General features: G+C 40.0%; 1 protein-coding gene across 1 annotated transcript; it reads left to right on the top strand.

Annotated features, from left to right (window-relative positions):
- The first annotated feature begins 2,813 nt into the window (after positions 1 to 2,813).
- LOC124132278 (vigilin-like) lies at positions 2,814 to 21,662 on the top strand. The gene is made up of 25 exons (XM_046496126.2): positions 2,814 to 2,928; positions 3,012 to 3,084; positions 4,613 to 4,828; positions 5,174 to 5,282; positions 5,425 to 5,540; positions 5,732 to 5,938; positions 6,833 to 7,048; positions 7,217 to 7,423; positions 8,436 to 8,543; positions 9,546 to 9,650; positions 10,557 to 10,635; positions 10,743 to 10,882; positions 11,083 to 11,301; positions 11,536 to 11,622; positions 11,824 to 11,955; positions 12,482 to 12,700; positions 12,819 to 12,905; positions 13,420 to 13,554; positions 13,943 to 14,161; positions 15,063 to 15,204; positions 15,526 to 15,680; positions 17,575 to 17,814; positions 18,034 to 18,255; positions 19,318 to 19,536; positions 20,330 to 21,662. Exons 3-25 carry the CDS (start codon positions 4,661 to 4,663, stop codon positions 20,555 to 20,557), a joined length of 3,759 nt encoding a protein of 1,252 aa, XP_046352082.1. The 5' UTR covers positions 2,814 to 2,928; positions 3,012 to 3,084; positions 4,613 to 4,660; the 3' UTR covers positions 20,558 to 21,662.
- Positions 21,663 to 24,690: the final 3,028 nt, after the last annotated feature.

Here is a 24,690-nt window from a genome sequence, read left to right on the forward strand (position 1 = left end):
TAAAATTGATCCCCAAACGCTACGTTTATGTGCTTTGCATGTGTTTTCGCGAATTATAGACACATCATCTTTCTGTTTGACTTATTTGGTTCTCATTTAATGTAATTATTTTAGATATTTGGCAAAAAGTGGTTTTACATCTATGTCAAGTTTCTTTTTTTCAAGAGTATATATGAATACGTAAAACTTGACTTGGCCACACTTGAATAAAGAGAATGTGTGATGTGTAAGTGTAATGTGATAATTACATATCCGGAAATTCGTTTATCCGGGCGATTCTTTGAAAAGTTCAAGTGTCCGGATAAGTAGGGTTCGACTGTACAAATGAATCGCGTTCCTCTGGAGTTTGTATTGAGTTTTCACAGTTTTACATCACAACGTCACGAAGGATGTTCACCTGAGTGGCGTCGAGTGCCTCCGGTGTCTGGTGGTCGAGCGTCTGCCCGGGAAGCGGAGGGTCGGGGACACGATCACCGGCCGCGTCATACTAATGGACGTTTAACGATGGTACGTTTTGTTTCCCTGGCGCTCGACTATTAGGGGATAAAACAAGGACTGGTCGGCTCGGAGGTGGTATGCTGTGTCTGAGTGGGGTATTCATGTTAAACTGCGTATTTTCAGTGGGCTTATAGCACTGTAAACTCGGCATTAGTTGTTCAGTCCCATTTCATTCACAGCCACCTTGCTAACATAACTAGTTACTGCACTATATAACACGATATGCATGTAGTAATGCTAACAGTCCAGTTTTGAACGACAGCAGAATTTGGCATTAAATTGGAAATTTTCATCCAAGTGAAGATAAATTTGTACCGAGAAACAGATGAGGTTACGTTGAACCCTTAACACGGAACAGAGTGGGCATGAAAAAACGACACAATTCTATTTTCTTTTCAAATAAAAAAGATAAATTTGGACATTATTTAGGGATTGGTAATTTACTATAGGTGAGCGGAATCATTAAAAAATATTTCATGTAATTGGGAGGCCGTGAAAAAATGTTATATAAAATAGGGGGGTGCAAAATATGATACAGTCCTAAGACCAATCTCAACACGCCCCAACTCCCACCTACAACCCACTCCCACCTTCCATAATAAATGACCAGTCGCTAAAAGTACCGATCTCATGATGACATCCCGTGGATAGAGCGGGTAATGAGGCGATATTATACGTCATAGTGTCAGCAATATATATACATTGATGTACTTGGATTTTGAATTGTTTGCCAGTGGATGGTTTAAACGCTCACAGTTACAGGGTGAATTTAGTTAGGGCACTGCACCTTGCGAACTGTGTTAAACTGTAGTTCCACGCATATCAAATTGTATCTAATGACATATATCAAACAACAGGCAACTCTGTGGATAGTTGATGACATATTATGACATAATTGTCCGGTCAGCCCGAAACTCATAAATCTGCCACAGATGTCTCCTAGGCGGCATGGATGAAGGGGGGCTTAAACTAGTCACGTGTTAAACGGCAGTCATGATTCCAAATACAGTTATATCGCCAGGGGTAGTCTGCACATTGTATTTGATAGGGAAAGTGGGAGGGGTAGCAGTAGAGTCTGTGTGTGTGTGTGGGGGGGGGGGGGGGGGGGGGGGGGGGCTGCAGCACTAATTAAGTCAGACTGTCACCTCCCTGCCTTAGGCAAAATGGATGTAGACGTGTACACACTACGTACTACGTACACTTGCCTCCAGACATGTTCCACGAAAATATTGTCTTTTGTTTCACAATCCCTCCATTGTTATGAGTTTATTTCCATCATGGTCGGTGACGATATCAAAACTAATAACATACATTCTCCTTTGAGCAAGGATCTGTGTAGTAAAAGATGACAGTTTATTTAGACAATTAGAAACGTATCGCTGTAGTGTTGCAAGCATATCACTAAATGTGTTGTTAGTAATAATTGAACCAGAGACCATAAAATAAAGTGTCAGCCTTTGTCGGCCAATTTTCTCTCATCAGAAACTGATATTAATTCGGGTAATATCTAGGATATCCATGCAATGAAAGTCAGAAATAACTTTATGTATGTTTCTTGATAGAACATACACTTTTGAACATATCAGATACGGATTGGGTATATGCATTACTGTATAATATAATATACTGCAAACTTTTGAACACATCAAATCTGACCAGAAGAACTTAGTTTCAATACAACGCACAGTCCCAGTTTATAAATGTGTCGAAGAAGTTCATTCTCATAATAATGCACTCAATGATTTTACGCTCAAAACCATTCAAAACAATTGAATACAATGCAATGTTATTTTCCGGCGAAGATCTGAAGTTTAACTGCCACAGAATTGACTTCCTCCTGCATGTCTGCACGTGGAAAATGGGCGTGGCATGTTTTAACGGAGCGGAGGCCGAATACGTGGTACATGACTGAGATAGGTTCCTACACATGTTAATTTATACATACTGTCAAGACGACAGTGAAAATTTCACACGATTTAAGATTTTAGATTTTTTTAGTGTCATTCTCAAATGTCCAGTCGTGCTATTTTGATAAGAGTTTTGCGTCAAAGTGACCTACTACATGTATGAATGTGAACTTTGAACCCATGTCATTCATTTGTTTATGATGATAAAATAGTGCGCCGATCAGAATAAAATATGGATGATGTCATTTGGTCACGCTTCATTATCACAACACATTGCATTGTTTGTGTGTGGAACAACTGACACTATTAGATAATTCTAAATGAACAGCCTACTTCTCATGCGTGTCAGTGACGCCACTTGCTGCGCTAATATGAAAGCTTAGTTGCGATTCGTTGAAAATACCGGAAGTACAGGTGCCCGATGACAACCGACCAATCACAACAACTGTCTGATGGTGCATCAATCGGCGTATGAATACCTCCGCAGGTCACATAAGGCATAGATCCTCTCTCTACGTGGTTGGTAAGTGTGGCATCAGTCTATAAGAATTTCTCGCGAAATGGTTTTCTGAGGCTTCAAGTAATTATCTCATTTGGTAATTTCAGATTAAAACGCAGCCACATTGGAGCCAGACGAAGGTTACCCTAAACACTAGGACGGATAAACGGACGCAGTACGGTAAGAAAGCTCTAACAAATGCGACACGTCGACCCGTCTGTCAAGATGGGTGCAAAGTGTTTACGTGGACAAGGACATCGGACACATTTTGCCATATTTTCACTAATCTACCAAAATATCAAGCAGCCTGTCTCTTATTTACAATCAGATCGTATTTATGGTTGAACTACAGTGCTGTTTGATAGCAATGCGGTTCAATTATTCATGAGTTTGTTTCGTGGGCATACGTGTCAGGTACGGGGGTATATCAATATAGGCTAAGCTTTGGTTGGAAAAGCCGGTAGGTGATGGTATGCGTGTACTCAAGCTAAGGCTTTTCAGTCCAGAACTCTATATACTTAAAACAGAACTGACATTTTCATACCTTGTTACAACATATGTTGGGTTTAATTTTTTACCCGTTCTGCACCGAAACTACAGGTTGACGAATGGCTTGTAATGCATACTGATACACATCATTCTTTGGTTATCGGTCCCTGTCGTTCACTTGTTGAACTCTAGATCACGTGAATCCTACAGAATTTGTCATAGTAAATCAGATTCCTGATAGTATAGGTTACACTAATTTTACTAGAGGAATGTAAAATTTAAGGGAAAGGGGTGTTTTAGCGTTCAATATTTGTTAGTGATCTTTATGCTTGCCAGATTTTGTTTTATCGAACTGAAAAGTATGTCGTGTGATCACATACTTTTTAAGTATGGATATCAAAATCAAAGATACTCAAATGCCTCGTATTGACAGCACAAGGAATATATTGTACCAAGTCTTTTAAGGCAGTGGCATGCATATGTAACTACAACACGTACAGGGGAAATGTCAAGCCCAAAGACATCTTTCTGGTGTATCGACCAATCATTTGTATAAAATCATTCTTTAAAGTAGTTTTAACTACAATTTATCAGGGAAATATTGAAACTAATTTGTTCCAGTCAACATGGGAAATAACATGTAGTGGGCAAGTTACCCGGAGCTTGACCAGAATTATTTAATTTCTTCTCCAATCCTGTATGCTTGTGGCCTTACATATTAGCAGCCAAGACATTTACCTGAAAGTTGTTAGTCTGAATAGTGATTGAAATATATGGACACCCATGTTATTACGGCTTTGCAGGGGTGACATGCATTGCAGAACCTGACCAATGAACAAAAACAGACTTCAATAGTTTTACATGTTTGTATTAATCAAACTGATAAAATACCCATGAATTTAAGAAATTACAGGTTTTAAAGAACAAACTTTTGGATAAAATTACATTACAATTTTAAACTACAACTAGTGTTGGGTCTAGATAAATCCATGATAATTCATCTGAGTGCATCTGTAGTGAGTCCATGTTTGTCTGTTTTCCCAAAAATATTAGCATTTTCATAATATTACTATTTATCACATTTCAACATTCTTTTATTCTCATATTTTTATTATCTTATTGGTCTAATCCCAATTGTTTGCTGTCATCGAGCATCAAACAGACATATGTTTACTTTGATATGTTGTCATTTGGTTGAGCGATTGTTTTGTACTTGCAGCAAGTACTGTACGACTCGGCTCTGTCTACTGACTACTGAGTATAGAACATGGCAACGAACTCTGAGGCGGTGCCGAATGTGGAGGATGAGGCCTTTGAGCCTCCAACTTATGATGAGGCCTTCCCAGCCCTCAAGGCGGAAGTGCGTGAACCAACTCCTATCACTGATGACTTTACATGGCAGCCCAAGTTTCTGAACCGATCTAAATGTACTCAGGTGGGTGATATTTTCCAATAGCTTGTTACTCAATTAGGCACCAATCATTGACACACTGGGAAAATATCAGTCATTAGTTGGAGTGAATGTGACCATTGGTAATACACAAGTCAAACTTTTCTTCGAGAGAATGGAAACATTTACCACTATTTCTGAGGCATTCCTGTTTTTCGTAGACTTCAAACAAAAAGCTGATAAACAAGATAAGGTATTCAAAATAAGTAAACTGCTTTTGAAGGAGCAAGTCTTTTTTCTTTGATGATCAGGGATGTGCCACTTTTTGAAAAATGTCTTCAACATGTGTTTGATTACCAACTAGCAGGGAATGTGTGATGTGTTGTGCAGGTCTTCACCGTACCCCTAGAAGAGAGAAGGTTCAAGGAGATGAAGGAGACTCAGTTTGGAGAAGAGAGTGAACAAGCCAAGATCTGCAAGGAAATCATGAATAAAACTGGTAAGGACATTCTGTTGTAGATTAAAACATGCTTTAGGATGCTCATTGAAATGGATATTTTTTTAAACAATTATGGAATATAGAAGCTTTACCCTGTGTTCTAGTTGGAGACAGAATGTGACCTAATAAAGCTTTATTTCAGATGTCTCAATTGAAATCAGCTTGGCCAAGGACCAAAGTTTGACGGTAGTGATTCATGGCAAGGCACAGGATGTGATCAAGGCAAGGCGTGAAGTTCTTACAAGGCTGCAGACTCAGGTGGGATATACAATGATGCCCAAGCATACAACAACACAAGAATTAGTTTGTGCGGCCACGCACACATGCATGCACAAGGCTATATAGCTGCAATAGTTTGAAAGCAATGTTAAGTCCTACCTTGTCACACTTGATTTGTCCACTGTTGACTTGTTTGTTGAATGTCCTATCATTGTACTTCTTATTTTCAGGCCAACATTCAAATAAAGATTCCCCGTGAACACCACCGATTCCTCCTGGGCAAGAGTGGCAAGAAACTGCAAGACCTTGAACTTGCAACAGCTACTAAGATCTACCTGCCTCGTGCTGACGAGAACTCGGACATCGTTCGTATTGTTGGAACTAAGGATGGTATCGACAAGGCCCGACATGAGATTCAGATCATTTCCGACGAACAGGTGAGATTCTAACTTTGTGCTTCACTATACATTGCAGGTGATGCTAGCACTATCATTGATTATCAAACCTCGCTTCACATCAGATGTAGCCAAGTGTATGAAGTAGACTTGCCAGGTGTAGTGATGTTACAATTGTGACCTTGGCCACCCTTGAGTCTGTGGGAGTCGGGACAGGTGTCCAGACAGGTCCTTGCTCCTTGTAGTTTTCATCTTCCCGAGGCAAGAGAGTTAACTGACTATAAAAGTCCAGTTTCCACCCTTGCCAAACTAGGCTGGAATTACTGGGCTCAATCGTAGCGCCACCAGTGGCTATTACCAGTTATGTCCCTTTTAAACCTGTCCTATGGACCAATCAGATTCCATCGCTTACGTTTGCTTCACACAAAATGTTGGCGCCCAGTAAGGACGATCTGATAGATAATCAAGATCTATATTGTGATAAAACGGGTCTTACATCGCGAAATGCATCAAATCATGAAAGCACGAAAAGATTCGGAAAATATCTGCTGACAGGAAGTTGGCGGTGCAGATGCTTTGCAAATCCTGCAATCGATTGAAATCTGCATGACAGTTTACGAACCGGATTTCGATTTTGGTGCACGATTTTGATTGGACTATGCAAAGACTCGTTAGTCCAGCCTAAATGTAACTCCATAATACCAGTCTAGTTCGGCAAGGGTGGAAACTGGACTTTTATAGTCAGTTAACTCTCTGCCACGGGAAGATGTGTGGTGGTGGACCCAGTAGTTTACTACTTGCTTATGTTGGCACCAGGAAGTAGACACAGGTGATTTTATACTGATGGGGATTGTTTCTCACACTACTGATTTTCATTTCACAAATAAACTCATCCATGACAGAAGTAGTGATTTTTATTTTAAATTTTACTTTCAGGCTAAACTGGCATTCGAGCGTCTCCCAGTACCGAAGGTGTTCCATCCATTTGTTTGTGGCCCCAACAACTCGAATATCAAACAGTTGATGGAGGAGACGGGTGCAAAGATCAATGTGCCCCCACCCAGTGTGATGAAGGATGAGATCGTTGTGTCTGGTGAGAAGGAAGGGGTCATGAAGTGCAAGACTACTATCATGCAGATCTGTGAGGAAAAGGTAGGCATCTCTTCACATTGTAGTACCCTTTTGTGCCAAACTCAACAAGGAAAAAGGAAGCCAGATAACAATTATGATGAATTTAGAATTGGATAATTGTACTATTTGAGAAACAGTTTAGTTATGTTATGGCAGGCCTCGAAGTAACTTTGGACTCCCTATTTTCAGCGTAGGAAATGTCAAACGGTATCAGTGGAGGTCCGCAAGTCTCAACACAAGTACATCATCGGACCCCGTGGTGCCGGCATAGCGGAGATCCTCGCTAACTGCGGGGTCTCGGTGGAAGTCCCTGCCCTCGACAGCTCCTCAGAGACCATCACACTGCGCGGCGAGCAGGACAAGCTCGGCCCTGCCCTCACTATGGTGTACTCCAAGGTAAGCATATGGAATACCTAACAAGAATTAGTAACATGATTCAGTTTGGACTCCCTAGATAAATCCCTATGTGAACTGGGATGACAAATTATGGAGAAATAATAATTTTGTTCAATATTGGGATTCAATGCAGAAAAGTAAATCGAAACATTAAAAACTTTGTTTTTTGGTCCTGTTCTCCATGAAATGCAAGTTACCTCTCTAAAGCAATAACATTAAATTTTACTTAAATACCATGACTTTGCAATTTTTTATTTCAAATTGGAAGTGTTACTGACATTTGCTTCAGCCTTGGCTGAATACCGGCCTCTTAGCAAGTCTAGATAAATTCCAATGGCTGTTAATGATGTATCAATTTATTCATAGCAATGATCAGTTATTGTATGTCGATTAATGATTTAGTGGATAATCACCTTTTATGAGAAATTGGAGTTAATTGCATGCCATCATAGCGGCATCCATCAAGATCGGGGTTAGAATTTGTCTTTTGCAACACATGCTTGTCGTAAGAGGCCTTGAACAGGATTGGGTGTTCAGATTCGCTGACTTAGTTGATGCATGTCATATTGTCCCAATTGCGTGAATCGATGTGCATGTCGTCAATCACTGGATTTGCAGGTCCAGAGACGGTTATTTACAGACCACCACCATACAGCTGGAAAATTGCTGAGTAATAAAGTAATGTGTGAGGAAAGTTACCTCCCCTGGACTGTGTCCTAGTCCCATGCCACATGTTGGGATGGGATCTGCCACAGGCTAGGGAAAGTAATGGTGAAGTCGTGAGACCTGGTGACATCAGATCTGTCACTGGGTTCGAACTCCTTCATACAAGCATTGTAAGGGAAAATAGTGTCTGAGGGAAACATAACCTGACTTTGAATTATTTCTTCGTTCTTGATGCTTATTTTATGTCAAATTCTTGAGATAAACAATGCAGTATGAAAAGTGGAATGGATTATCTGCCTGTCATGTAGAGTGATTGTCCAGTGTTCAATGGTGTTTTGTTTTACAGGCTAACAGTGTCGTATTTGCCGATGTTGTCGCTCCATCTTGGCTCCATCGATTTATCATTGGTAAGAAGGGAGCTAACATCAGGAACATCACGGAGGAATACACAAAGGTACAAACTTTTTTTCTGCACTTTTTATACAAACTCGCGTCACTATAGAGGTGAAGTAATCTTGAACACGGTTTGATCACTTACTGTATCAAAACTATTTTATATCACTGGATGTTTTTTTATTGACTCTTTACCATAACTAATAAACCATGGTAAAAAACAGGACAATCTGAGAGCTGACAGACAGAAATGGTTGAAATAGATCACTTTTAGATTTCTTTTTGCCGTCAAAACAGCCCCAAAATCTTACCGCTGAGGTTCTGCTTTGAATCAGCAAAAGTTGACATAAATAATGTCAGTGATTCACACTATGTTTCACATGGAGACTAACAGTTTAAATTGAAGAAAGTGACGGGTAGAAAATTCAATAAACCTGGCTTCATGACTGCGCAGCATAACGCAGTTGATCAAATACTGTGATATGTCAGCTCAGTATGAATCATGGGAAATCATTTTCAATGACTTCATTCAAAATTTGAGAAAGTTTATTTTCAAGAGCCATGGTAACGACAGTGATCACAAACGACCTGTTGAGGATGAACATGTGTAATTTGATTTGTTGCTGCAAATCATCATGTCACATCTGAGAAACAAGCCATGCCAAACGTTGTCCATTACTAACATTACTTGTGGTCAGCGATTCTCCATCAGTAACCTATGTATCGGGTTTTAAGTTTTATATGATCTCCCAAAGTGTGACCCCCATATGTATTGAAAATGACCCCTTGTTTTTTATGTTGAAGGGGCCACTGGTCCAACTTGTTACATTTCCTGACAGAACAGTGTGTCAGATAACTCAAGAAGACATTTGCCAGAACACACCAGTGTGTTATTGTCTCACATTCTGAACTATCAATAAAGTCCACCCACTATCAATAAAGTCCACCCACAGACAATCTCTGCTGTGTCATTATAACCAGCATCCTGAAAATGTACACAGCATCCACTTGGTCTTTGTTTGGGTGCCTGAATTTCACACCTAATGTATTGTCATATTTTCAGGTCCATATCGAATTCACGGATGGCCAGGACAAGATCACAGTTGAAGGACCACCTGAAGAGGTTGATTTGGCTGTCAAGGCCTTGGAGAGCGTCGTTAAAGATCTGGTCAGTGTGACAACTTAGTGTTACTGTTTCTGTCTGGGTTGTAGATCCTACAAACCGAGTGTTCCATGTGTACGCTGGGTCTCCTGTCTTGTTCAAGAGCCATGTCAGATGTTGGCATGGTGTCTGTCATAGGCCAGGTATAACAAAAGAGAGAGGACGCCAGGCTTCAGTTAATGCTGTGGCCTTGATCCATCTCCCCTACACTTACTCTCAGTTCATTACAAGGGCTTGTGCACAGGTAGTGTTATGCATCTCCCTACAGAATTCTTTGATTCAAATGTCACGCTGACTGAATCAGCAAGATGAAAGTTATGAGTGGAAGAGAAATTTGTTGCTTCCTACCAAACAAACAAAAATTAGGCACAACGGTGAATGTTTTTTGAAAAGTGTTTACCATAAAAAAGATTACATGGATTTGAACATCTTTTGTATAAGACTACAGTGATAGATTCATATGTACAGAATCACTGCGACGAAAGTTTTCTCTTGTTTCATCAATCCCTAATGGATATGTAAAAATAGTACACTGGTATGGTTGATAATGTAGTGCTTTGAGCATTTAGTGTGCAGCTTGGCGCGTTATGAATTTGCACATTATTATTGTTAGTTGTAGAATGCTACAGCTATCATCAGCCTTTGTTTACCAACTTTCCGGTTGCTGTGAGTAGAGTTACCTCCCCTGGACTGTGTCCTAGTCCCATGCCACATGTTGGGATGGGATCTGCCACAGGCTAGGGAAAGTAATGGTGAAGTCGTGAGACCTGGTGACTTCAAATCTGTCACTGGGTTCGAACTCATTCATACAAATATAAAATACATTAGAAATATAGCAATATTTATTGTTTTGACTTTATTGTATTTTAACATGCATAATTTGAGTCCTGCATTTTTTTCTGTGTACTTCAGAAAAGTCGGATGGATTTTGCAGAAGTTCTTATTGACCAACGTTTTCACAAGCATATCATCGGTAAAAATGGAACAAACAGTAAGTTTTTATAAATTATTTTGAAAATATTCCAGTGAATTTTCCAAATAAGTTTGAAACTGTGTGCCATAGAGATTAAGAAATAATGTTGTCTTGTCAACTTCTAGTTACAAGAATCAAGAATGAAACTGGTGTGGCGATAAGGATCCCAAATGACAGCGAGCACAGCAAGGTGATTCGTATTGAGGGGGACCCAGCAGGTGTTGTTCAGGCCAAGAAAGAGCTCCAGGAGATGGCCCAGAGAATGGTGAGAGCAACCCTGTCACGTTATAGGAACTTAAGTTTTAAAGTTTTTCTGAGTTTGAAGTTGAATGATTTGATGTAACTAAAAACACCAGTTGAGCATTTTGAAGAATGTGAAAATTTGTGCCGATCACTGTGATATGAGATAGATGTGATTTGTCATTTAATTAGAAATAGAAGTATAAGATAATTACATTTCAACAGGAAAATGAAAAAACCAAGGACATCATAATTGAACAACGTTTCCACAAGAGTATAATCGGAGCGAAGGGAGAGAAAATCCGGGAGATCCGAGACAGATTCAACCAAGTTCAGATCACCTTCCCTGACCCCGGCAAGAAGAGCGATGTTGTGACGCTCCGTGGCCCCAAGAATGATGTTGACAAGGCCTTCAAGTATATGCAGAAGATGCATGAGGAGTTGGTAGGCACAGCACCACTGATTGTCCCACAATTCTTGCAGCAGTTGTAGATATACACACATTAAGCTGGTTTCTAAGAAAACATGAAATAGCAGCCTTCCGTTCATGGTAGATTTACAGTCCGGGCACAAGTTATGCTTTTGTAATATCCTGGCTCTGTCTTGGAACTCCTTTCTTCTGAAAACTAAACCTCCCCTGTTGATTGTTTACAGCATTTTCTGTTATTAATGTTTCAGATTGAAAGTAATCATCAAGCTCAAGTTCATATCTTCAAAGGATTCCACAAGAACATTATTGGCAAAGGTGGTGCCAATATCAGGAAGGTGGGAATATTTTCCTTATTATGTTTTCATAAGTGCTAAACCGTTGAATCAGTTTGATAATCAATGTCAAGTTTCTTTATATTTTCTGAATATACGATCACAACCAGCACTTACCATCACTATACTGTTGTATATGAGTATAGGGAACATTTATAGTTGAGTCTGGTGTGTATGTGATGATGGTTTTATTATTTACTTCAGATCCGAGATGAAACCGACACAAGGATTGATCTGCCAAGTGAAATCAGTGACTCTGATGTGATAACCATCACTGGAAAGAAAGCAAACGTTGAACAGGCCAAAGTTAAGATCGAGTTAATTCAGAAGGAACTGGTATGTTGATGTTGTCTCCTTTTTAGGTTTACTGTTGAATTGTTCCTGTCATGTTGACTTATGAATTAAAGGCATGAATCTGTTTCCACTTTATGTATCAATACACAAAACATGTGACATAATTTAATTAGATTCACTATTTATTATCCTAAATCCTGTAAATCTGGAAAGTTTAACACTATGAAGCTATTGCGAGTCGCTAGCTAAAACCTTAACTGCGCCTGGAAAGTGATGTGATTAATGCATGTCTATTTAAGGAAACACGGGATGTGAGGGATTATGTATTTCATGATACACTGACTGGTTTTACTGACAGTGGGTGGAAGTGAATAACTGCCTCCTTACATATTTGTTTGTTGTAGGTCTTAAATAACTGTGTGATGAAGCTATTGCGAATGTGTCACTCGCCTTTTCCACAGTACTTTCCTTTTTGCAAAACTTTCCACATTTACAGTACCAATTTAGTATGCTGCATGTAACCTCGCTGTTGCATGAGACTCTAAAAGCTCTTGATACATGTTTCCAGGCCAACATCAAGGAGATCACCATAGAAATCCCCCACAAGCTTCACAACTCCATCATCGGTGCCAAGGGGCGGCTGATCCGAGCCATCATGGACGAGTGTGGGGGTGTGATCATCCGCTTCCCTAGCGAGGGCAGCACCAGTGACAAGGTGACCATCAGGGGGCCAAAGGACGATGTGGAGAGTGCCAAGAAACAGCTGCAGGAACTCACCAGTGAGAAGGTAAAACTCTGCCCACTAGGGTCTCATTTATTCATAGTAAATAGGAGGAAAGTCTCCAGCTGTAAAGTAGTATTTGCATACATTCTGTTGTGTAAATTCAATTATGTTGCAATTTCAGCAAATGTCAAGCTTCACGAACGAGATCAAGGCCAAGGCACAGTACCACAAATTCCTTATTGGAAGAGGAGGTGCTAATATCAGGAAGGCAAGGACATTTTAAGATATAAAATTTAATTACAATTTTATAAACAGGTTGTTGATTTCAAATGAAAATGTTGGGATAATGAATACTCAATATCCTGCATATACCAGAGACCCGTAAATATCTGGGGGGAAAATAGGTCTTCAGCAACCCATGCTTGTTGTAAAAAGGCGACTATGCTTGTCGTAAGAGGTGACTAACAGATCGGGCGGTTAGGCTCGCTGACTTGGTTGATGCATGTCATCGTATCCCAATCATGATGTCAATCACTGGATTGTCTGTTCCGGAATCAATTATTCATAGACCGCCATCATACAGCTGGAATATTGCTGAGTGTGGCGTTAAACAACAAACAAACAAAAAGCATATACCCGAGTGCATTGTGTATCTCGTAACTGTGAGTATATTTGGATAGAGAGGTAGATGGCTAGGCAACACAGAAAGGATGGTTGCCATGTGCAGTCCATAAAATCTGTTGTTTCCATATCTCATTTCTTTGCATTTGGATCTGCTGCAGGTTCGTGAAAGCACAGGTGCCCGTATCATCTTCCCAGCAAATAATGATCCAGATCAGGAGACGATTGTTGTGGTGGGGACGCAAGACTCTGTGAACAAGGCCACCAAGGAACTGGAGGCACTCATTAACAATCTGGTATGTTAAGTCAGAAAGAATGAACATAACAGTGATAGAAATAGTTCCTTGGTCCTTGCCAAACTGCCAAATAGTTATGGTATCATTAGGGCCAGTTGAAAATTGCAATTTTTAAGGGTTTTGCTATATGTTATAAGGAAATGTTAGTTTCTGTCACAGGATCATGCTCTGCATTTATCAGTTATAAGTTCTTATTCACACAGCTGTAGAATTGTTTGTCAGCAATGCCACTTGCTTGACCAGAGGTATAAGAATCTATGCCGATACACTTCTGTTACAGTAGTTGTTATCCATAAACTCTTTTGTCTACTTTGAAAAACACTGTAGTTGTGTGTGCTTTGTCTTTTACCAGAAGAAGTACTTGTGATAAATTTGCTCTCCGTTACAGGACAATATTGTTGAGATCGATACAAATGTAGACCCCAAGCATCATCGCTATTTTGTTGCTCGTCGGGGTGAAGTGCTGAGACAGATTGCTGATGAGTATGGTGGAGTGACTGTGAGTTTCCCTCGTAGTGGAGTGAAGAGTGACAAGGTCATTATAAAAGGTGCTAAAGATTGTGTTGAGGGAGCAAAGAAAAAAATACAAGACATTGTGGCAGATTTGGTGAGTATTTGTAATGATTGGTCAGTTATTGATGACCCAATTCGGATGTGTAGTTGGTAGCAATAGTGTTGTGATTGTTCACATCCCTGTAGGATCAAAACCGGTTACCCATAGTCAGAACAGAAAACTAGCCCGCCAGCCAGGGACTAAATTACTGTCTGAAATGCTAGAAGAATGCTTTCAGGCTTTTTTTAATAGATAGGGCTATCAAAATGTAATATATCCAAATAATGCAAATTTACCTAATCTAGCCTATCCCAACTGACGCTGTGATTAGGCTAAAAAGGTACTTTTACAGGTAAAATTATAAGCTTATAAAGAATTTGTGTGTTGTCATGCACCGACACCTGTCCTGAGGTGCTGGCCTCCCACAGGCCCATGCATTCGCACAGACTACAATATGATTGTAACAGAGTTGTTTCCATATTTCTAAAAAGACTAGAATTATCATCAATGGGAAGAAATATTAACGATTATCAATATGAAATTGTTGTCATTTATAATAACTTACATAAACTATTGTTGTGATGAAATAAAGTTTAGTTTTACCGATACAGACTTATTATTGTCAATAGTGTTAATTGTCGAAGACGGAAAGCAATGGTTTTGTTATGTCAAATGTCCACAAAGTAATCAATGCATAAATGTGTCACTGCTCACCAGTGGTATGAGATATTTGCTTTAAGTTACTTCTCCGATATTTATTGATAACTGATCGATATTTAGTTCGCGATTAACAATCTCTATGATCTATGTTGATATCAAGCCCTAAACTGTCTAATGTAAATTTCCTAACCTTTGATGCAAAGTATTCATTGTTGACGATGGAAGTGGACATTGACTTGTCAATGTGGTTTTGTTGGAGTGAATCCCATGCTGATGAGACTGTGTGATGTTGTAGGATGCCCAGGTGACAGTGGAGTGCATCATCATCCAGCAGCATCACCGCACCGTCATGGGGGCCAGTGGCTACAACATCAAGGAGATCACCAAGAACTTTGAGGTGGGAATCAAGTTCCCCGACAAGCCCACTGCTAATGGAGGTAAGTCAAGTTGTGCATTTTACTCATCAGATCACAACATTGTTACAACATATCCAATAAGAAACTGCTTACTTTTCAGGTGCTATTTTCCTCAATTAAATCCAACCCATTGATTCTGAAAAGGAAAAGAAAATCTGGAAAAAACACTAAAGGCAGTCTTATGTCTTTAAAAGAATACATTACATGAATAAGATATGTTCAACTTGAATAATTGTATAATTTGTAATAGTGACAATGTCTGCTCAACTATGCACAGAAACACATTCATATGCAACTGTTTGAAGAAACCCCATTACAAATGTTTTATTATTTTTATTAAAGCTGCCAAACCAGCAGAAGCAGGTGCCGAGGAGGAACCTTTGGTGAATGGCGACTCGGGAAGCACAGATGGGGATGGAGAGAAAACAAATAAAAAAGATATAATCATCATCACTGGCAAACCTGAGAACTGTCAACAAGCCAAGGATGCCCTGCTGGTAAGTGGTTTGCTAATGTTCAAATGAAGTCAGTCTGTCACATCCAGGGTGTACTCTTCCTGATTACAGGGGCACTAGTGGCCGAGTCGTCTAGGGAGCTGCATACCCCAGCCCACAGTTCGTTCCTTGGGAACGCCAGAAATATATGGTCATGGGTTCAAATCCTGGTTCACCCTGATCATGTTTCTAGATATGTCAGCACCTTACATGTGCTCGTGGGTTTTGCCAAAGTGGTCAACATCTAAGAACTGCATCACTTAGGTCCTCTTTCCACATTAAGCTGACATGCTGTGAGACAACTGGAATACTGTTAAAAGCAGCATTAAACCCAACCCTCTCACTCCTGATTTCCTGCACAGGAGTAGATTAGCGAGGATAGGTTGCATATATATTTTAAATTGATACAGTAAACTACACTTATAACAAATACGCTTATATCGATCTGACAGATATAATGAACTGATTGCTGTATATTTTCTCATAGAAAATTGATGGATTTATTAACAAACACGCTTTTAAGGAAATAACAGATATAGCAAACTCACCTTGCAGTCCAGTGTGTACTCTGTCGTCGATAATGTTTAAGTGTATAACAAACTGTTAATCGGTGAGCTCCTCTTGTGTCACCAATCTGCCTCTCAAAACATCCGCGGCCAAGGGCTGCTGTTCAAAGTGGCAATGAACAATTGAAGCCAATTTATTTACTCTTAAAGTACTGACACCTTGTCCTCAAATTACATCCTCAATTGAACACCTCTGTGGTATAATGGTAGAGGGTCCGCCCAGAGAGCAGAAGGCCAGGGGTTCGATCCCCAGCCGCGTCATACCAAAAGGACATGTGAAGATTCCGGGGTAGAATAGGTCTTCAGCAACCCATTCTTGCTGTAGAAGGCGACTATGCTTGTCGTAAAAGGCGACTAACGGGATTGGGTGGTCAGGCTCGCTGACTAGGTTGATGCATGTCATCGATCCCATTTGCGTGGATCGATGCTCATGATGTCAATCACTGGATTGTCTGGTCCAGACTCGATTATTTACAGACCGTCCTCATATAGCTGGAATATTGCTGAGTGCGGCGTTAAACAACAGACAAACAAAACAAACAAATCATACCAAAAGACGTTAAAAGATGGTAACGCTTGGCGTTAAGGAGCTAAAACAAGGACTTGTATACTGTCTGAGTGGGTTATTCATGTTTAACTTAGGCATGGCTTCTCAGTGAGCTAGCACTATAAATCGGCATCAGTCAGGACTAGTGCACGCACGCATGCTGCTATATAAGTGGAATAATCTTGGACACAATGTGAAACCCCATTTCAACTCACCTCACCTCACCTCACATCCTCAATTAACAGTAGTATTTAGGCTATTAGCCTTTGATGTGGACATATTCTGTGTATAAAATGCGATGACTAGAGAGAGGAAATCCGTCTTTCAACGAATGCTCTAAGCAAAATCACAAACAAGTTTTTATTTATGTTATGTATGATGAATAAACAGTCAAGTACAGTGCACACTTTTGGTATTTATCAAGTAACATGACATGGTCACTTGAATTGATCCAAGATGTCTGATGGTCAAAATGCATATAACAAACAACGGATATAACAAACTAAAATTAGTAGTCCCTTTGAGTTTGTTATAACCAGTTTACTGTATCTATTTCTATTTAATATTTTCATACTCCTTAGGAAATGATGTAAAATCTTATATTTAATATCAATGAAATTTATTTTTTTACTAAAAAAGGCAAGGAATGCAATGTATCAGACGATGCATGTGATGAGCAAGACAACCACATTATATTGATACAAGAAGCTTTTTCCAAGTCACATTGTTGTTTTCAACACATCACCATTTTAAGAAATTTACTTAATCATTTTGTCAATTCCAGGCTCTGGTGCCAATCACCGATGAGATGCCCATCCCATTTGATTTCCATCGCTTCATCATCGGCCAGAAGGGGCGTGACGTGCGCAAGATGATGCAGGACTACAATGTGAACATCTCCATCCCACCTATGGAAGAGAAGAGTGACATTGTCCGCATCTCTGGCCCCAAGACCAATGTGGAGAGGGCCAAGGCAGGCTTGATGGAGAAGGTCGAACAGCTGGAGAAGGAGAGAGAGGATAGGGTGAGAAATGGGGGATCTGTCCAATCATTTATATCCTAATCAACCAGTTCTTATGGCTTTGCCTTCTTCAAATTTTGATATTCTTTCTGGAGTAGATCATTCAAACTAATCTTGTTGAATAATTGTCAAAATTGTTAACGATGTGTTGAAATGTAATGTGTGTGACTAGATTAATGACATTTGAAAACAGCACTTGAACTTTGTCCTCTATTTTTGTAGGAACTGCAGAGCTTTGAACTGACAGTAGAAGTGGACCCAATGCACCACCCAAAGATCATTGGGCGCAAAGGGCTAGTTGTGAAGAAAATCCGAGAGGATCACGGTTGTCGCATTCAGTTCCCGGAGAAAGGAGATGAGAATCAGAATGTCATCACCATTGTGGGCTACGAAGATAAGACTCACCTAGCTAAGGAGGACATTCTCAAGATTGTCAAGGAACTGGTATGTGTGTGTCTGTTTCATTCTAAACATGGCAAGTTATGTGTATAGGTCCAGCCACAGTTACTTTTGATCACAGTTCAATCAGCAATCCTAGTTCAGGTGGCCATCATGACATGTTGTAATTTTATGAATTAAGAGACTGCCTCCATGGTCTGGTGGTAGAGCATCTGCCTGGAGAGCGGAAGGTCTGGGTTCGATCACTGGCAGTGTCATACCAAAAGACGTCAATAGATGATACTTGTTGTTAACCAGCACCAAGGGACTTAAACAAGGACTGGTCGGCTCAGAGTTAGTTACCTGTGTCTGAGTAGGGTATTCATGTTAAACTGTGGCATGGTATCTCAGTGGACTAGCACTATTTGATCAGCCTTAGTTCCGGGCTAGTACAAGAAGCCACATGTACATGTACAGCAAGACACGTTACTATATAAGTGCAATAAGGCTAAAGAAATAAGTCTTCATCCTCAGGCACCGCCCGCATCATCATAAAGTCTACCGCACATTTCATTTTTTTATTTCCATTTTCAAGAAAATTAAAAAATTCTAATACTTGAAATATAAGCAATGAGATCCAATACTGCACGCAGTTACTTCCCTTTACATGTGCACTTCTTTACTGCGCTTCTGCATCTCGTGTTATGGTCACCTCATGTTTATGATGCAGATAATGTCTGTAATGTCTCTTTAACTGTCACTTTCTGAAATAACTTTAGAAACAGTGTGTTAATATGATGCTAGGGTGAACCACCCCAATTATGGTACATATTGCCAAATGATTTTTCAGGGTTTGATTGGCCTTAATATAAGTAATTCCTGCTTCACTCATTTGCGTATTTATCAGCTTGGGAGCTCAGTTAATTGGATTGCTTTCTCTTTAAAATCTGATGTTTATTTCATAAACCACGTTTATATATTTGCACTGTGAAACATTAATGTTTACAATAAAGAAACTTGGATTAATATTTAGAGATTTAGGATCATTTCATTAACTAAACATTGTAAAAGCATTCTGTGTCTTTTGTGAAAATGTTCAGCATTGTGATAGAAATGATGTTTTTGCAGGAAGATATGGTCACCATTGAGGTGCGCGTGGATCATCGCATCCACCCCAGGATCATTGGCTTCAAGGGGCGCGCGGTGAGGAAGGTGATGGATGATTACCAGGTGGACATCCGCTTCCCTAGGCCGGAGGATGGCGACCCAGACATTGTCACTATCACTGGTATGGATGACAATGTGTACGAGTGCCAGGACCACTTGCTCAATCTGCAGGAGGAATTTGTAAGTACTTACATTGAAGTATGTTGTGTTCACTTTATGTAGAAAAAAATGTGTTTGATGTCGTCAGTTTATAATCACATTTACGTGGTGTGAACTTCAGCATCATGCTGTAACACAGTTGATGTTTTGATATCACAAGTAGCATAATGGAACTCTTTCTTGTTCCTTTTTAAATGGTCTCCTGTAATTGCAGCTGTTTACATTTCTTTATTTGTTTTTGTCCTGGCATATGTACATATATATGCACAAATGAGAATCATGGATTACAAGTACATTGTACTGAAAAGGTTTCAAGGTGCTGTACAGAAGCATCCTGTTCATAAGATCCCAAACACCCAACAGTCGATGCACATAACTAATTTGTCAATACGAGTTCACATATTTTGTCTTGGTGAATTGGTGAGTGACAAGTAAATCAATAATACTCTGGCCAGATGCTCAGTGTGGTAACTAAGGTGTGCACTGAGTCCGATGCGACAGTCCAACAAGTGGTGTCAGTACAGGCCAAACAGCCAACTTTGGTTATAAGCTCTTTCAGTGAAAACTGCTATCGCCAGTTCTGTATTTTGTGTGTCCTTAGAGCATGCTGCAACCGTGTGGTATAGAAATACAGCAATTATTATTATTATTATTATTATAATTATTTTATTTTTTTATTTTTTATCCATGGTAACATAGACAGGCTCTATCGTGAGTCCTGATTACATTAATTCCCTTTCCGTCAGTAAGATAATCCCAGTTTCTGGCTTGACTGTAGAAATATTTCTGATTTCGTGCAACCTGGTTGTTCCAGCTTCAAGATGTCATTGACCAGGAATACATCAAGCAGCTTCAGCGTCCTCCCAGCAAGCAGGATGGGGACAACCGCGGGGGGCCGCCGGATCAGCGGGGCTTTGTTGTGAAGGATGCTCCGTGGGACAAGACTCCGGACACTGCCAGTACCGAGGAGTTTCCTGCATTCGGTGCTGTGGTGGCGCCCAAATCCAGTCACGCTTGGGGCCCATTAAAGCGCAAGAACTAAACTCACCACATGTTAGCTTGCGACATAGTAACTTCTGTCAATCTTTGGAGGGTTTCTATTAAGCTAAAGCCTGCTTTTAGTTTGTTTTTCTGCTGTTATATATAAATGAGACCCGAAGAAATATTTTAGACATTTCTTCATTTTGTAGTTGTGATCTACCCCTTGGGCATTTATTGATGCTGTTATGGATTTCTATCAACCATGGCACCAAGTAAATATTGTACTTCTAAGGAGAAATGGCAAAGTGATGATGATAACTTGCTAGTTTAAGTTTAACTGTTATGTTTTTAACATCTGTTTGTTCCACACATGTCTCTGAATCCACAAGTATAATTACAAACTGTGTGCGTTAGTATTGTTATATAAAAAAATAGGATGACTACCAAAGAGTTTCAGGGATGTGTGTTAAACATTCAGACATGTTTAAGATGTTATTCTTTTATGGGATTTTTCTTGACATATCGGGGTCTGTGGGATAGGTAATCTTAGTTCCTGTTACATTTCAGACCACTTGTACAAAGCCTTGTTTTAACTTTTATTGTACTAGTCATGGAAATGACGTGGGAAAAACACTTGTGGCTGTACAAGTCAAACTGTGAAAATTGTAAATAGCCACTTAAATAGTAGCTGCAATATTTTTGTCACAAAAAATTAAATTATGCAATATTAGCTTATGTGAACGGAACAAGAAGAAACCTATTTTAATCCTTCCATGCTCTGTTCCATTCCAAGCCACAAGGTCTGAATGATTATGCATGTTAATTTTATCATGTGATGTTGCCATGGCAACCATTCTAAAAGGGTTCTGCAAAGACATTGTGGAAGCTTGTAGTCATGTGATAGTAACCATGGCAATCACCTCAGCAGCTGTTTCCACGGAAACAATAAGATTAATATTTCAGTGGAACTACGGAAGTTTGGGTGATGGTCATTTGTTTGTTTTCCATGCATATATATTCATTGAATCATTGAACCCCGGCGTACATGATGCCGCCGCTCATGTAATATATGTAAGAATTTCTGTGCACAGAATGAGCCATTGCATCTACTGTGCGTAACTATCATGATGATTTATCATGAGTAATAATAAAGAAATTTCAGCCAATTTATATACGTTTGTATTTACTGTATGCTGGCTATGGTTCATCTGTATGTTGAAGGGTTTATTCAGGCTGTATTATGTGATCACGGTGTTGACACTTGCAGGATTTCATTACTTTGATCAGTAGTTAGACACCCTGGGCAGGAGTAGTCGATAGTTGTATCTTATGTGTGTCAGAAATCTATGACTGGAATCGAATCCCAGTGAATTATGTTTTGGGGTTTGTAAACACCACACCTGATTTAAATCCAAGCTCTGCATCTCCTTCAGCTTTTTCTCCAACATCAACCTGACCTGTTGAGTGAAATACTGTTCCAAGTACTTGCTCATTCCAGACTGCCTCTGTGGTCTAGTGGTAGAGCATCTGCCCCGAGAGCGGAAGGTCTGGAGTTCGATCCCGGCCGCAGACGTTAAAAGATGGTACTTGTTACACCACTCCGACAGACAGGGCAGACAGGGTATCTCAGTGGGCTTGCGTTATGAAAAACGGCATCATCCCCGACCAGTACAAGCAGCCACATGCGTGCATGCACGTCGTTATACAAGTGCAGTTATCTTGAACTCCACGTTTAACCCCATTTTACCTTAACCACCAGACACATTGTATTTATTGTGGCCTGGTGTCTCAAACATGGGGTGGAATGGCTTGAACCAGGCCCAAAGTATGGTTTTAACAGAACTGTATCGTTGTGGATTATTTCAACTGCAGTCCGAAAAGGCAATCCCTCGCTTGCTTCTTCCCAAACGTCACTGTGCCCCAGGTCAGGATGCTCACAATTCTTTGTAATTAGCGCCTGTCATCCCCAGAGAAGGGAGACAACTCGTGTCAGATTGTCATGTGATAAACCAGGCATCTCTATGATATTAGACAGTAGACATTACCCGTTTACATTCAAAGTTAATCAAAGACAAATTGAAGATATAACCCAAAACTTAGCAAGATCACTGACGATATAGGTCCGTGATTGTACTATATATCCTTTTATTTCGCACTGATGTGACCGCTATACCTTGCTATTTTGTGCCATTACAAACCCGTGGTAGACACTATCTTGGAACATCTGGATATTTTGTATATTCGAGTGAAAGAACAACAATTTGACGGGGCACCAGGAATGTCATCTTTAACATCGCAATAACATTAACAGTAGAAACGAATGCTGTCCTAGGTCCACAGTTCGAAGATTTTAAACAGTATACCCCTGAATACATTAATGACGACGAATTCATTCTTCGTGTATTTTGCTTCCAGCTTATTGATACCAGACGGTCATTGCATATTGCGGTAACACATGACACAAAGCATTACCAAGTGTGGTAAACACAAAATACAAAATGTTTCAATCCGCAATGTTTCCTCTTGATCTAACACTACATTTCAAGAAAACAATTTGATGCGATGCCTCAGCACGGCGGCAAATCTCTTTGTTCGTTTAATTATATTTGCAACAAAATAATTTCTCAAAAATATTTGATAAAGATACTCAAACGAATTATTTCGAAATAACAGTACAAACATACAGTACACTAAAAGGACGCTTTCGTATAACTATCGGCAGAATACAGGAATTGCTAATGGAATGTTAAGGTAATAAATATTCGGGTTTTATACAACCGAAATGGGTGATGTACATATATTCTGGCTTATTAAATATGCAAGAGACTCTTATAGTATCACTATTTCTTCACTGAAATACCAGCTATACCAAAGTTGATATTTTATATCCAGCATATATTTTCTATTCAGCTACATGTCTTTACTTCTATACAGCGTACATATCGAGACTTGGCCAGGCCAACCAGTGATTGACACTGTGAGCAACGATCCATGCCGTTGAGGTTCGATGTCACGCTATCATCCTATTCACCGAACCTGACCATCCCACCCATAACGACAAGCAAAGGTTTCTTGGGAGTCCCCACAAGGTTTGAATATTATTATGGTCTTACTATACTGTTTGTGTGTATTTAGAAATACTTCTATACATCTCGGAATGAAACGTGTCGCGCAGAATGTCGTTGCGTAATGCGGCTTTCCGTGCGATTTGAAGTTAATTACTGAAACGATATGTAAAATATATAAAGGAATGAGTTACGTATGTAATTATCTAGTTATCTAGTACGATTATTTTTGCGCCCCGCTTACCAAACTGCTGAATCCCGAATACCCTGTAAATATACCCCCGAATCCCACGTACCAAAAGATGGTTGACAGCCAGTCTCCCTCTCATTTTTGAGGTAAACTTTCTGACAAATTACATGCTTTTGTGTGTGTGTGTTGATCGTTTAACACCGCACTCAGCAATATTCCAGCTATATGATGGCGGTCTGGAAAATAATTGAGTCTGGACCAGACAATCCAGTTTTTTGATTGACATCATGAGCATCGATCCACGCAATTGGCATCGATGACATGCATCAACCAAGTCAGCGAGTCTGACCACCCGAACACGCTCTCACCTATTGCTTCCAAAACGTAGGGAATGTGTACCTGTTGGAATCTTTTGTTTGTTGGTACCGTCTCCTCGCACGACCAGCAGATTTTGCTGGGGGCCAGTTTGAATTATTTAGACATATATTGTAACACATTGCCAACATCAATTCATAACATTCCAAGTATAGCTTCAAAGCTATTGTTTACTGTTCATTAGGCCCCAGTGCCCAAAGTGGTAGCGAGGTGACAATTATTAGCGAAAGGACATGCGATGTGTAAGGGGTTGAATCATATTTTGGGAAAATATATTAAGAACATGTACTCAGAAAGCACGTCCCTGAGAAGTGACATAATGTCCCAGGGATTGTATGCAAGGACGACCTGAAGGATGTATAACTTGGTCGTAGACGGCGACACTGGCACGCTGGACTTCTCCTAGACGCGACCGGGCTTTTGCAACAAGTACCTGCCTGTCTGCTTGTGGACAGGTGCAGGGAAATGGCGATCTTCACGTATGGATGTACACCAGCGTCCTATGATGCCATGCGGCAGTAAACTGCATTAATTACTCATATATCAACGAAACAACAACCTTGC

This window comes from Haliotis rufescens, unplaced genomic scaffold (genome assembly GCF_023055435.1).
Source record: "Haliotis rufescens isolate VD_foot unplaced genomic scaffold, xgHalRufe1.0.p SCAF_13, whole genome shotgun sequence".
NCBI lineage: Eukaryota > Metazoa > Mollusca > Gastropoda > Lepetellida > Haliotidae > Haliotis > Haliotis rufescens.